The sequence below is a fragment of the Neltuma alba genome, unplaced genomic scaffold, assembly GCF_004799145.2.
Source record: "Neltuma alba isolate B1F8T4 unplaced genomic scaffold, ASM479914v2 tig00002017_pilon, whole genome shotgun sequence".
Classification (NCBI taxonomy): domain Eukaryota; kingdom Viridiplantae; phylum Streptophyta; class Magnoliopsida; order Fabales; family Fabaceae; genus Neltuma; species Neltuma alba.
This window is the reverse complement of record NW_021632706.1, coordinates 37,665-51,532: the sequence shown is the minus strand read 5'-3', so window position 1 is coordinate 51,532 and position 13,868 is coordinate 37,665. Positions and strand designations below refer to the sequence as shown.

At 35.6% G+C, this 13,868-nt stretch overlaps 2 protein-coding genes across 5 annotated transcripts; both read left to right on the top strand.

Annotated features, from left to right (window-relative positions):
* Nucleotides 1-728: 728 nt before the first annotated feature.
* LOC114715398 (protein SCAR3-like) lies at nt 729-9,717 on the top strand. Of its 4 annotated transcripts, none has more exons than XM_028900258.1 (10): nt 729-831; nt 1,101-1,234; nt 3,322-3,485; nt 4,305-4,428; nt 4,756-4,888; nt 5,011-5,075; nt 5,170-7,900; nt 8,000-8,101; nt 8,893-9,000; nt 9,107-9,717. In XM_028900258.1, the coding sequence occupies exons 1-10, from the start codon at nt 826-828 to the stop codon at nt 9,155-9,157; spliced, it is 3,618 nt and encodes a 1,205-aa protein (XP_028756091.1). In that variant the 5' UTR covers nt 729-825; the 3' UTR covers nt 9,158-9,717. The 4 variants fall into 4 exon arrangements, 3 of the variants coding, with proteins under 3 accessions (XP_028756091.1, XP_028756074.1, XP_028756084.1); XR_003737551.1 differs by lacking the exon at nt 729-831 and having other exon boundaries at nt 855-1,234; nt 9,107-9,305; nt 9,386-9,717; XM_028900241.1 differs by lacking the exon at nt 729-831 and having other exon boundaries at nt 855-1,234.
* A 2,811-nt stretch (nt 9,718-12,528) lies between these two features.
* LOC114715424 (pollen-specific protein-like At4g18596) lies at nt 12,529-13,581 on the top strand. Its single transcript, XM_028900285.1, has 2 exons — nt 12,529-12,697; nt 13,217-13,581. Exons 1-2 carry the CDS (start codon nt 12,529-12,531, stop codon nt 13,579-13,581), a joined length of 534 nt encoding a protein of 177 aa, XP_028756118.1.
* The last annotated feature ends 287 nt before the right edge of the window (nt 13,582-13,868 follow it).

Genomic DNA, 13,868 nt, shown 5'->3' with positions numbered 1-13,868 from the left:
TTCCTCCATTTATTCTTCACCTAAGGCCTTTTTTTTTTTTTGCAATTCTTTAAAAATGAAATATATTTACATTGAAAAATTTTAAATTTTTAAAATTATGATGAAACACCGCATGATTAAAAATTTAAATAGCATAGATAAATTTTATGAAATAAGATCTTCAAATTTAACTTTTAATTTTTGAACAAAAATAAGTTAAATTTTTTGTATTTTATTTTTTAATATACATATCTTTAATTTAAATCATCAACTATATATATATTTTCAGGAGGTGTTTCGCATCACATAAAAGTGCTTTTCAAAAATACTTTTTCGCTGATAGAGAAAAACTCTTCCACATATTTATTTTGTATGCTGTTTAAAATCATTGTTTAGTTTTCATCTAAATATTTCTGTGTTTTAGTGTTTATTTAAATTTTCTTTCAAATTGTCTTTTGTTTTTTATTTTCGAAATCTCTCTCTCTCTCTCTCTAATATACCGTAATGCTACTTTTACCATTTTGACCAATACCCGAAAAGTTTGTGGCTCCCACGTCGTCATTGTCTTACCTCGGAACCACACAATGCCTGTAGGAGGGCCGAGACCCAAACCTGTAATCTCGTTCAAACTCTTGGGGAGACAAACGTCATTGTCTCAAAACATTTAGGGTATTTCAGTAGTTTCATATGCTCTGTTTTTTGCCTCTCAGTGTATATCCTCCATTCTTTACGTTCAAGAATGGCTTGCAGAGTTGGCAATGTCCTCTGCTTCTCTCTTCAGCTACGCTCGTTGATCCGTACACACACGAAAAACCCGTTTCTCACTATCCAATTGCGTCCTTCTCCATGGCAGTTAAGCTGCTCCAATCTCCTTCTCACCTACTTTTTCCCTCTAAAATTTGCAAAAGCAAGTTAATTCGTTTCTTTCTTTCACACCATTCTTTCATTTATTGCTAGAAACTCGTACATTCATTCACAGTTTCATACGGTCCTCTATTAATTCATAAATATCAGCGTGGTTGTCCTCTTCTCCTTTGAGTTTTGCTGTTTCAGAGTGAGGAATAGAGTGGGAGAGAGGGAGAGAGAGGAAGAATCTAAAGATGCCGTTGGTGAGGTTGCAGGTGCGAAATGAATACGGTTTTGGGCAGCCTGAGCTGTACAAAGAGACGAACAGAGAAGATCCCAAGGCCGTGCTTGACGGGGTCGCTGTGGCTGGGCTAGTTGGGATCTTGAGGCAGCTGGGTGATCTTGCTGAGTATGTTTTCCTACTTCGTTTGAACTTCTCTGTTTGCTCCAATTGGTTCATTCTGTCTTAATTTGTTCGTGTTTGGTTGATGGGGTAGTGCATTAAGGGTCATTAAGGAGGTCAGTTTAGCTGCTAGCAATGTTACCGAGTTTCTTTGTGGAAAGGATGTCACTCAGTCGTTGAGATTGGAGTATGTTTTGGGTTAGGCTAACTTTCTTCTTGTAAATTGACAAAATCGTCTGACATGTTGGAGCTTTCCCATTAGAGGGGTTTAAGCTTGACTGGCGATTGCAAATTATATCTGTAATATTTTAGTGTCTTTTATATTTGAATAGTCGCTCTGTTTCTTGCCTTTTAACAATTTCTGGGTTTAACATCGGTTGCAATTAACAGCAAGAAGGCTTTTGCCTAAAATAGCTTTTTTTTTCCTTTATTTTTTTTAAGCTCTAGTTCCTTGAACTGGTTCTTTCTTCTTTCATCTATTTCAAATTAATGAAAGTTAGTATTTTATATGTAACGAATCTATTATATATTTATAAATTTACATATATCACTTAGAAGGATGAGAAACTTTACATAAGGACCAGGGAGTTGACCCTTTGTTTTCTCTTGAGAGGTGACTGCAATTTTGACTTTGTACTTGAGGCTGGTGACTGTTCGTTATGTGAATGTGTCTTCGGATATGGTGTAAATATGTTGAAGGCTTAAATCTGGGAGCTAAAATTTTAATTTTGTAGTGACGAATATTGATATCTTATAAGTTTCGATGAATAATATAGAACCACTCGTCTAATATATCTGTTCTCCATGTTTCTCTTGAAAACTTGTCATCACTTTCCGATTGTACATAGCTATTTGCTCCACGTGAAGCTGGAATCCTGATCGAAATTCCTTTATATTAAATCTTAAACTTATATGTATCTAACCAAACCAATAAGGCCACACCATTCACCTCTCAATCTTTATTAGGCAAAGGTTGCTTTTAATTTAGAAGCTTCTCTTTGAGCTGAACTGTTTCCTTGTTGTGCATCAATAAAACAGTTTGAGAGGTGTTCCATAGTGACAAATGCGTCCTTAATTTTCCCTTTGTTTCACCTACTACATTTTTTTCTCCGCCATGTTGGTCAAAGGTTGTCTGTGGTAGTCGTTGAAAGAAGAACATACGAGAAAGTTTGATTGCATGCCAATTTGGTAAAAGCAAAATGGTGCTGTCTGTTGCAAGAGGAATAGCCTATTAAGAGACATTGAGAAGTTGGGAAAGCCTTCTAGGTTTTGAAAATACTTACTTGATTGGTCAAAAGAGCATAATGGAGAAAAAAGTTACTTCACTTGTGCACCGAAGGTAAAAGGTATATGATACTGTATAAGCGTCTACATGTGTTTATAGTACTCTGTTTGGTGTCTCTTTCTTTTCTCCCTTCCATTTTCTTTGCCTCGTTTCTCTTACTAGTCATCTCCAAATTTGGAAACCCTAGCTATTGAAGGTGTCTGATTCTGATATAATGAAGAAGTGGACATGTAGGATCTTTTAATTTGCATTATTTTTCTATTGTTTCATCTCCAAAATTCACACTATGGTAGCGTGTACAGTATTGTTGGTTTGACTAAACACCAAGCTTTACATGGCATCCAACATCTGCCAATTGCACACAGAAAAAAAGACCATAGTTTCCCCTTGTTTTTGTTTTTGCTCAAATTATATTATATAAGAATGTTGTTGAAGCGAACTACTTAAAGTTATAATTGATAAGATTTTAACAGTTATTGAAAATATAAAGCAGTAAAATAAATTCACGCCCACGCCCACACCCACACTCACCCACACAGACACAGACACAGAGTTGGAGTATCATACCATAATTCTGTGCCTTTCTGTAGATATTATATATCTTCATCGTTCATCTTATTTCATTGATCCGTGTCAACTGATTGTTTATTGTATATTTAGCGTTCCCTGTTCTTGATTGATAATTGGTGTTAGATCCATTATTCTTTGCTTACTAAACATTGTTTTTATATTGAACTTGTCAATGCCCAATTTAACCTTGGACATTCATGTGACTGTCGTTTAACTGAGGAAACTTTTCCTTGTGTAGTTTTGCAGCAGAGGTTTTCCATGGCTTACAGGAGCAAGCAATGATTACAGCTAATAGGAGCCACAAATTGATGGTTCGTGTTCAAAAAATTGAATCTTCTCTTCCTCCCTTGGAGAAGGCTGTATTAGCACAGACTAGCCACATACATTTTGCATACACAGCTGGTATGGCCTTTGTGGTCAGCGATTTCATTCTATCTGCTAGATGTTATATTCATGGATGTAGATTATAATATTTCCTCTTTGAATGTATATTGCTTTTGGAAATTAGAGTTGTTCTCCTTCCCAGTATGATGCCAATACTTTGTTCCTGTAATTTTGACATCTTATTAACTTCTATGTCCAAATTGAATAAAATGAACTTGTGATGTTTATTCAATTCATGTTTTATCATTTGACTATCTTGTAAATGTTTTAATAAATATTTTCTTAAAATAAGTCTATATATAAACATACTGCTAAACAGTAATCTACATTTTAGAACTTCTATTAAGGGAATTCGGGTAAAAGAATCCCTTAATATATATAATTATGCTCACCAGGTAGCTGATATTGACATGTGGCTGGTGTAGATGCATCTCCTTTCTATTCATTGGATGGTATTTGCTATTCACACAGCTAAAGAATTCTCTAATATTGTGAAATTTTACTCTAGATGTTGCCTGGTATGTATTATTAGATGATGTTGCCTTACCTATTGGTATGCTATTGTTAAAATATAGACTTTTATCAGCATGCAATTTCTGGATGTTAGATTACCTTTGTGGAAGAAAAATTGGATCTCTAATATAATTGAAGTTGTATGCTGGTTTGCCCTATCATACGAGCTTCATTTTTGCCCATTCATTTTCACATTCTGTTGTTTTATTCTTTGGGTTCAGTAGTGCTAGAGAATGACAATTGGTATGTCTTGTGATTAAAATTGATTAAAATTTTTATATTCAGATGATATAAAAGTCCATAATGAAAGCAGTTACCTTTCAGGTTGTGAATGGCATCCTCGCATAAAAACAAAAAGAAATCATTTCATTTACAGCGACTTGCCGCAGTTTATTATGGACTCATATGAAGAATGCCGTGATCCTCCTCGCCTGAACTTACTTGATAGGTATGCCCAATATATATATATATATATATATATATATATATTTATTTATTTTTTCAATTATCTTTCTCCTCCCTCTGTTTTCTTTTAAATTAAGATAAGATACCAAGCGTTGTTCAGTACCAAGGCTTGAGTTAGTTTCTCATTTGACTAATGAATTTTTACTGTTTCAATCAGATTGATGCTAATATCTCTAACCTGTTATGTTTTCTTTGGACTTAAAAGTGACCAGTAGTAGTGTTGATAATCCAGTTTAAATTAAATCCCATAAGTTTTTTTTTTGGATAATTAAATCCCATAAGTTAATGAAACAAGTCCTTTGTCATTCAGATTTGATGCTGGTGGCCCAGGATCTTGCTTAATGAGATATTCAGATCCAACCTTCTTCAAGAGAGTCTCAGCTTATTCAGATGAAGCATACTCCGAAAAATTTGAAAGAGCTAGAAAATCTCGTAAAAGCAAGGTACATTGCTAATTGAAGCATCAAATTGAAAGATGATTCTATGGCTAAGTTTAATTTCTTTGGTGCATTTAATTACTCTATAAACAAATTTTTGGTTCTTATATCAAGAAAATGTTGAACAGAAGAAAAGGTCATTTAGAAGGAAAGAAGGTTTGCGAGGTGAACAAATGCATAACATTAGTGGGAGGTATTACATCTATTTGTGTATTGGTTTCTCAGGTATCTATGCAAGTGCTACTTATTCCAGGTAAATGCTGACATGATGTATCATCTCTGTACAGAATGCACTTTGTTCCTTCCGCTGTCAATAGACGAACTTCTTCCTTACAAGCAGCATCCACGGTGGACATGGCAATGAAATCAGATTCAGAAGATCATTCAAATTCTTTAGATTCAAGAGCTGGTGCTGACTACATTGAATGTGTCTTCCATCCGGGTAATTCCATGCAACGTGATGATCAGGATTATGAGCCATTATCTTCTTCTAGGGTAAAAGAAAAAGCAAATACTGTTTATTCAGTATCTTCTCTTGTGGATGATAATATTTCAATTGATTCATTGGAAAAGCAAAATGCCTCTAGTTCGTCAGGTGTTACTTGGGAAGAAAAGGAAGAGATTGTGGAACCTATGAGTCAAACCTATGATAAAGATAAAATAACAGAGATGCATGCTCAAAAGCAAGATCCAAATATGCGTGACTGTAAAGGTGTTACCTTGACAAAAGTTGATTACAGTGATATCCTATCTGATGAAGAAAGCTACCTGAAACCTGTTGTTAGCAGCGTCCAAACAGAAGAAATTGATAGCGAACCTGATAAGTACATGGATGCACGTAATAGCATTGAGTTAGAATCTGAAAATGATCTTGATTGTGAAACAAAGCGAGAAGTGGATAAAATCACCTCAAGGGTCACTGATGGAATAGCAGAAAATGGAATTGGCGGGGTTGATTCTAATGTACTAGACCACAATTTATCTTTCATTGTTTCACAGACTCTATCCAGTGCTTCATTTGACGATGGAACAAGCAATGACTTCCCAGATCCACTGCAAGTAAATCCACCTCTCATATTGGATCTGTGTGCATCTAAATCAGAAGCTCCTGTTAACAAAGAAATGTCCAGGGATTTACCTGATTCTGAAGACTTTGAGAGCCCCATCTTTGAACAGGCGTCCAGTGTATCAAGTGTTTCATTAAAAAAAGAAGTAGTTGGGGGCTTCCCAGATTCACTACTAGTAGATCCACCTCCTGTATCAGATCTCTATGCAACTAAATCAGAGTCTTCTGTTAATGAAGAAATGCCAAGGGTTTTAGCTGATCCTCAGGTCTCTGAGAGCTCCATCCATGAAGAGAAGCCTAGCATTTTTGAAAATTCTGCTGTTGCCTGCTCAGTAAGCACTGATTCTTTGGGTTGGGCACATGCACTTAAAGATATTGTCTCACCATCCATTGAAAGTGATATATCATTCTCTGGTTCTAAAAGTTCTGGTTTACCACATGAAGAAGCAGATAGGATTAATGGCAACAACTGTGAATCTAAAGAGACTCCTCCAGAGTCTTCCAATGACCATTCAGTTAGATTTTGGACTAATGGTGGATTATTAGGACTTGAGCCATCAAAACCTCCTGACTTTACCATGCCAGGTCCTTTAAGTAAAGTGTCTCCAACTACAAAAACTGAGACAGATGGAGGTCAATATCATAATTCAATGCTAAAGATCAATGGATGTACGGTGGAACAAGATTTATTAGCAGAGGTTGCCAAAGAGATTGAAAAGGAACCAACTTCTAGATGCTTAACGTCAAGTCGTGAAGATCAAGCTCCTATTACTGAGAAGGCATCTGGTATTCATAAGCTGAGTAATGAACTCTGTCCAATTGATGGAAGTAGTTTGGAGGAAATCAGGGTACTTGCACCAGTTTGTGTTCCCCCGGCTGCCCCTGATTCCAAAGCAACTTCAATTGAAACGAATCTTGGAAAGAGTGAAAATTCATCTCGTGTTTTTGGACTTGGTCAAATGTTACGAAGGAGTAGCTTTCGCCAGAAGGTTTCTTTTAATGAGAAATCTGTACCTGCTGGTTCTCTGAAATCTGACAGATTGGAGCAAAACGGACAAAATAGCATAATAGATCAGTCACTTCCTGAGACAACCTTCGAAGAGAGAGTTGATTATGGATATCCTATTGATTCACTCCCTCCTTCACCACCACTTGGACATATGAAAATATCTTTCCATTCAGTTAGTGGGAATGAGACGCCCAAACTGAAACTGAGATTCCCTGATGGTACTAATCGTTATGAATGTATAAGGGATATGTTTCCTTCATTCCAGTTGGTTCCAGAGCCTTCCATTCCACTGCATGATTCTGGATTCAACTCAGATGATAATGACACTTTCTGTAGGTCATCTCCATATCTGTCTGATGACTGTCCTAGCCCTCATTTAGAGTATAACTCTGATGAGTGGGAATCTGATGAAAGTCCTGAAAGCAGTGACCACGGAGTTCATGATTTTTCCCACAACTCATCATCAACAGAATCGCTAAGTTCACAAGAATTTACAGGATTATCAAATAATGATGTCAATGTGGCTAGTGGAACACGCATTCAAAATGGTGCAGAGCCTTCTTTATCTGGGCGTTTTCTTGATTTTCCGAGTTTTGATAGTGTGAGCCCAGTACTTCACAAAGAAAGTAGCCGGGTTTCCACTGTCGATAATATTGTAAAATCTCAAGGTCAAGCTGAAGCACCGCCGCCGCCGCCGCCGCCGCCTCCTCTGCCGCCTCTTCCTCAAGTGCAGCAGCAGATCTCAAAACTGCAGTTGGATATGAAAAATGGGACACGCAAGGACACATCTGGTGATGCTGGACAAACTAAAGGTCTAAACCTTTCAGAATCAATCATCTCCCTGCAACCTAGGCCCTCCCAAATGGAGCAAAAACTAACAGATCATGATGATCACAAGTCTGATGGAAATATTTCACAAAAGCTTGCCATTCATAGGGTACTTGTATGATTTTTCATTCTTCTTTTGCATTATATTTAATTAATTAGCCATGGTGGGTAATGGGGTCGGTTCAGATATTCACTAGTTCAATCCATCATGCAGCTAGGTCAGAAGAAGTTAAATGGGAAGAAGGAAGCACATCAAGAGGTAATGGGAAAAGAATTGGCTGACAAGGATGATTTCCTGCATCAAATCAGAACCAAAGTGAGTATTTTCTCATTGCATGATTTTTCTGTTGATGAAATTGACTTTTCTGAGCTTATCTTTGAGTTTGTATTTAATTTCTTTAGATATTTGATGCATACTATGGTAAAGTAGAAGGGCATATGTTACCTGACAGTCTAAATTGAAATTAAAGGGAATAAATTCCTTTTATCTACTCGTCTTAGCTGGTTACCATGTTCGTTTCAACAAAATGACCATTTGTAGCTCCATTTTCTATTTGCAAAGGTGAGCTGGGGAGATCAGAAATTGCATTATATGGTGATTTGGTGCATGTATTTCACTTGTGAACCTGTCATGAGATGTATATTTTGAGTTTTGATAGATCTTACAATTAAAATAGGGAAATTTGGTAAAAAATCTCTGTTTGAAAATTTAATTAGCTTAAAGGACTTAAATTTGAGTGCAGACAAGTATAATCCGTGAGTGCAGCATATTTTCCACTATGTATAAAGGACTTTTGTATTGATGATTGTTGCATATCATTAATGATATGTTGTCACAACAGAATATATGTTGCACTCATAGATCATAGTTATACTCGTTCAAATTTAGGTCTTTTTAGTCAATTAAATTTTTAAACAGGAACTTTTAACCAAATTTCCCATTAAAATAATGAGTCTGAAAATTCTTACTATTGTATAAAGCTGCCTCGTTTATTTGTTGCTGCACTAGGACGTACATGAACTAAGTTCTGTCTTTTCCCCCCTTAATTTTTTTTTTTAATCACAGCAACAATAAATTTATCCATTATCATTTTGTTGTTGCCGCAGTCCTTCAACCTGAGACCTACAGTGACAGGAAAGCCAAATGCTAATACTAGTCCCCCTAAAAATGTCAAGGTTACCGCAATTTTGGAGAAAGCAAGTGCAATACGTCAGGTATTCACGGTCTTGTCCTTTGTTCTGTCACTCCTTTCCTTTTTAGGTCTTCGTACTTATTTTCACTTCATATCCAACTTATTATCATAACTGATAATGTTTCCAGGTTGTTGCTAGTGATGACGGAGAAGATGATGATAACTGGAGTGACACCTGAATTTTTGGTAGTTGGTCTATAGGTGTTTTGCATCCTCTGCTCCTTCAACATTCTCAAGTTAAGAAGTTAGCTGAGGTGTTGCTCTTTGTACTCAAGTGTGAATAACTCTTGTTTATTGGCAACATTGGCAATAATCTTTAGCCCAGCGGTTAGTTTATCCAATTTTATTCTCAGTTGGATTTTTCCCCTCATTTTATTTGTCAGTTTTACACGGAAATCATGTGCCAGGTAATCAAGTTGAGCCAATGTATTCCCAAACTTCAACTTGAGACTGTTGTTTATACAAGACGTCAGAAAAAATTTGATGGTTCCGAGTTCTTGATCTTTCTAACTTCATTGCAAAGTGTAATGTGTAATATTTCTTGATCAATGTTCTTTATCTTGTAAATGTAGGAAATGTTAGAAGTGGTTTCTCTGAATATTTTACCTACAAATTGCTTGAATCACTTGGCTAGTGTCAGTTCAGAACTTATTTTCTATGTAATAATCATGCCTCCTCTTCAAAATGGCACAGTTGGAGCCTGCCCCACTTGGCCGAAGAGGTCCACTGTAATGTTTAATTGTAGTTTGGCTCAACCATTTTAGAGTTAATGGTTGTTCTGTGGGGCTTGTTTGATACACGGAATTAATTATTGAGGTGCGGTGTTTTTCAAGTGATCTGGATTTTCTATCGCGCACAGTCAAAAGCACATTTAGCGTGATTTATCGCACAATGATGCTAAAAACTAATTCTTTTATGATTGATTATGTAATCTCACGCAATATCAATGTGGTTAATGAGTTTATAAGAATGCTTCAGTGTTATGACCATTGCAGTTTTACTGTCTTCTGGAGCTATTGTCATCCACACAGCTTTTCATTCCGCCTCTAGCTTTATAGACTTGTTTGAAGAGCACGCTTGTTCAAGCATGATATATCTGATTAAAAGCACATTTAGCGCGATTTATCACACAATGATGCCAAAAACTAATTCTTTTATGAACGCAGTATCAATGGGTTAATGAGTTCATAAGAATGCTTCAGAGTTATGACCATTGCAGTTTTTACTGTCTTCTGGAGCTGTTGTCTTCCACACAGCTTTTCATTCCCCCTCTCGCTTTATAGACTTGTTTGATGAACGCAGTATTGGCTATTCCAAAACTGTGTTATGGCTGAAGAGAACGCGTGCTCAAACATGATATATCTGACCAAATCATTTTTTGTTTGGGGGTCAAATTAGAAAGACAGACACTAACTGTCTAAGGTTACAGGAAGATCTCGAATCTATGACCTCCTGTGCAGCGAACTTTGATATCACTAGGTTACAATGACAAACAAATTTTGAATTTTTCACATCTACAGCAAAAAATGAATGCCTCGCAGGTACATAGAGAAAAGATAGTAATTGGTATTAAAATAAGATGTAGACTCGATATTTAATTAACTTCAGGTGTTTTATTCTATGTGCGTAAATGCATGAATTCGAAGGATTCAATTTGATCTGAAAGCACGTTTATAAGAAGTGAAGTTGATTACACTCATGCAAGGATCCATAATTGACTCAGCGCTTTTGAAACAAAGTGCTTTTAATTATTATCAATGTCATTGCCTTTTGCAGTTCTCTTTTAGAAGCTTTGCCCCTTTTCTGCAGCACAAAATAGCTCAATGTAATGATTAAAGGCGACAATATTGGTCAGGCTCAGCATCTCCACCACTGAGGTCGGACACATACAAATCCGTAGAATATCAGTAACAACAACGAATAAGAAAACCAACTCACATGAAGGTTGTATGATATTTTTCTAATGTTTGAAACTTCAAACTTCAATGCTACCTCTGCTCTTAAATGTAAGATCTAGCTTGTATTACAAACTGTACTACGAACTAAATTTTATATTTAAAACTAGAGGTAGTTACTTTATAATATTGTGGGTGTTAACTGTTGTGTGCCTGTGCATGTTTATTGGGACACATTAGTTATTTTGATATAGCTATTAATTGAATGAGATTTGATTATTGTTAGGTTGAATGGTAACTTTTCCAAAAGCGTGTTTTTGCATTCACATAAATTGGAACTCAATACCTCATGCTCAAGCGGCTAAAGCCCCTTTCATTAAGACTAATGCCGATTGGTAGTACAGACAGTTTTCTTAATAATGTCTGAACAATAATCTTAATTTCTCCCTCCCATTTGAGTCTAACTTGTTTCACAAAAATATTAATGAAAGAAGCTTTAATTTATTGGCTAAGCAAATATTCAAAACCGAAAAAAAAAGGAATTTTATCATAATAACTTGGAAAATTAAAAAAAAAGTACTGAAAAATGTCAACTTTAAAAAGAAAAAATAGTTTCAACTAAGAACACTGATCTTTTTGTGAAACTTTCAAAATGTACGATTCTTTATTATAATTAATATTTTTAGAGGGTCCTTTAAATGTCATTTGTCATTTATTTTTGAAGTCATGAATATCCACATGATTAAATTTCTTAAATGATAAACAGAACTAATATGTGTTTGTTTTTCAATAAGCACATATACCAACCCATAAAAATAAGATAAACATTGCTTTTTCCCGGCTAGTTAGCAAGTTCAAGTTACTTATTATTAGAGGTGGTAATCCAGGCTAACTTACGCGAGTTGCGGGTTGGCTCGCAGAGGGTTAGGATTGAAATTTGGAAAGGCTTCGTATAATGATAGGTTTGCTAACCCACCATTTTGGGCCCACCAACTATTATTATCTTTTTTAATTTTTTATAAATTTTTTCTCATATAATATAAACAAAAAATAATACAATATTTATATTTCTTTCAAACACTGATTAAAAACACCAAATAAATAATATAGGTATTTTTTTTAAATTTTTTAGATAGGATATAAAATATAATAATATGATTATAATAATCCATAAAATTGAAAAAATAAAAAAAATTAATGCAGCTTAACCCACGGGTTGACAAACTAACTTGTGGTGGGTTGTATGTTTCATGGTGAGGGTTAAAAAGTTTCATTTACTAACCGGCTAATTCACCATTTTTAGGGGGTTGGCAAATTGAACTTATAGATCAAACCCATATTGCCAACTCTACTTGTTATGGCCCTTTCCTCACTGAGTAACCGATTAACTAGTAGGAGATCTCAAAATGTCAATTTTTGGCAAAGGAAACTCAAGGTTGTGATTAAGTTAGAGGAATTAGCGGGTAATCACAAAATCACCAGAAATTTAAGGAAGAGAAAAACACAAGACTTACTGAGTACCGCAAGGTTCAAGAAGCAAATATAGTAAACTGACCTCATAAATACCTCTATAAAAATGTAGCATTAATCGACTTCCTCCATTCTTGAAACACCGAAGGCAAAATTGAAGAAATAGGTAATTAAGATTCACAGATATGGCTAAGTCTTCTATATTCATCGTCCTGGCCTCTGCCATTTGCTTCTTCTCCTTCTTCGCTTCCTCTCACGGCCAAGATGATAGAAACCACTTCGTCGTGCATGGCACTGTTTATTGTGACACATGCAACGTCCAATTCGTCACCAAGCTCAGCGCTCCTATGGCCGGTACGTAAATTATACTCCATCTGATCCTAAATATAGGAGCTTAATGCCTTATTTATAAATATTTAAAAAAAAAAGTTAAGTAGTGTTAGTTTTTCTGAAATACTCTTCGGATGATGAAAATTTCCTTTAATATGTGCAATTGATAAGAATAATTAAAAAAAAGAGATTATAAATTTGAGAGATAAATTGAGATTTTAGATTTAGGGGGTGTTTGAATATCATTAAAAGTACTTTTAAAAAATATTTTTTTTGTAAATCAAGACAAACTCCACATATTTACTTTATATACCGTAAAATCATTTTTAAAACTATAGTTTGGCTTTCATCTAAACACTCCCTTATGATTAAAACAAACCTGTAACTAATTCTTATATTTAAAACTCGAGAAATAATTGAGAAGATCCAAGTTAACAAGCCCTATCTTGAAGCTATGTGGTTCACATCCAAAGTTCACAACACACACACACACACAATGAATTGTGTTACTGATGAAGTGTGAGAATGATATTATGTGTGAAGGCGCAAAGGTTAAACTGCAATGTGTGGACTTTGCAAACGAAAAGAACGTAACATTAAGCAAGGAGGCGACGACGGACGAGAAGGGTTCTTACAGCATCGAAGTGGAGGGCGACCACGCGGAGGAGGACTGCGAGGTGACTCTGATTTCCAGCAGCAGAAGCGACTGTGCCAAGTTGGACAGTGACAAACATCTGAACCAAGCAGCCAAAGTTAGCATCACAAACGACAATGGCCTTATCCACTCTCCTGATCGTATCGCCAATGCTCTGGGCTTCATGAAGGACCAACCTCTGGCCGAGTGCGCCCAAGTTCTTAAAGAGCTCAGCTTGAACCCTGATGGCACTGAGATTGAAGATAATTCCTGAACATGATTCATTACTTAATTAATTATTGTACTTTCATAGTTCATCCATCCATCCAACGAATGATCGATCCTTGTGCTTGCTTCCGATGAAAGTTGTTTGATTATTTTTCCGACAATTATACCGTTGAGAATAACTAGGCTATCTGCTATATATGGTTTCTTGTTGCAATATTGCACTGAGTCTGAGGAATGATGAGACTTATTTGTTATAGATATCAAATTTTATATCTATATTGATGGTACCATATTGCTGTTTCTGTGTGTTCTTTTTAAGGTTTTGATTTGACT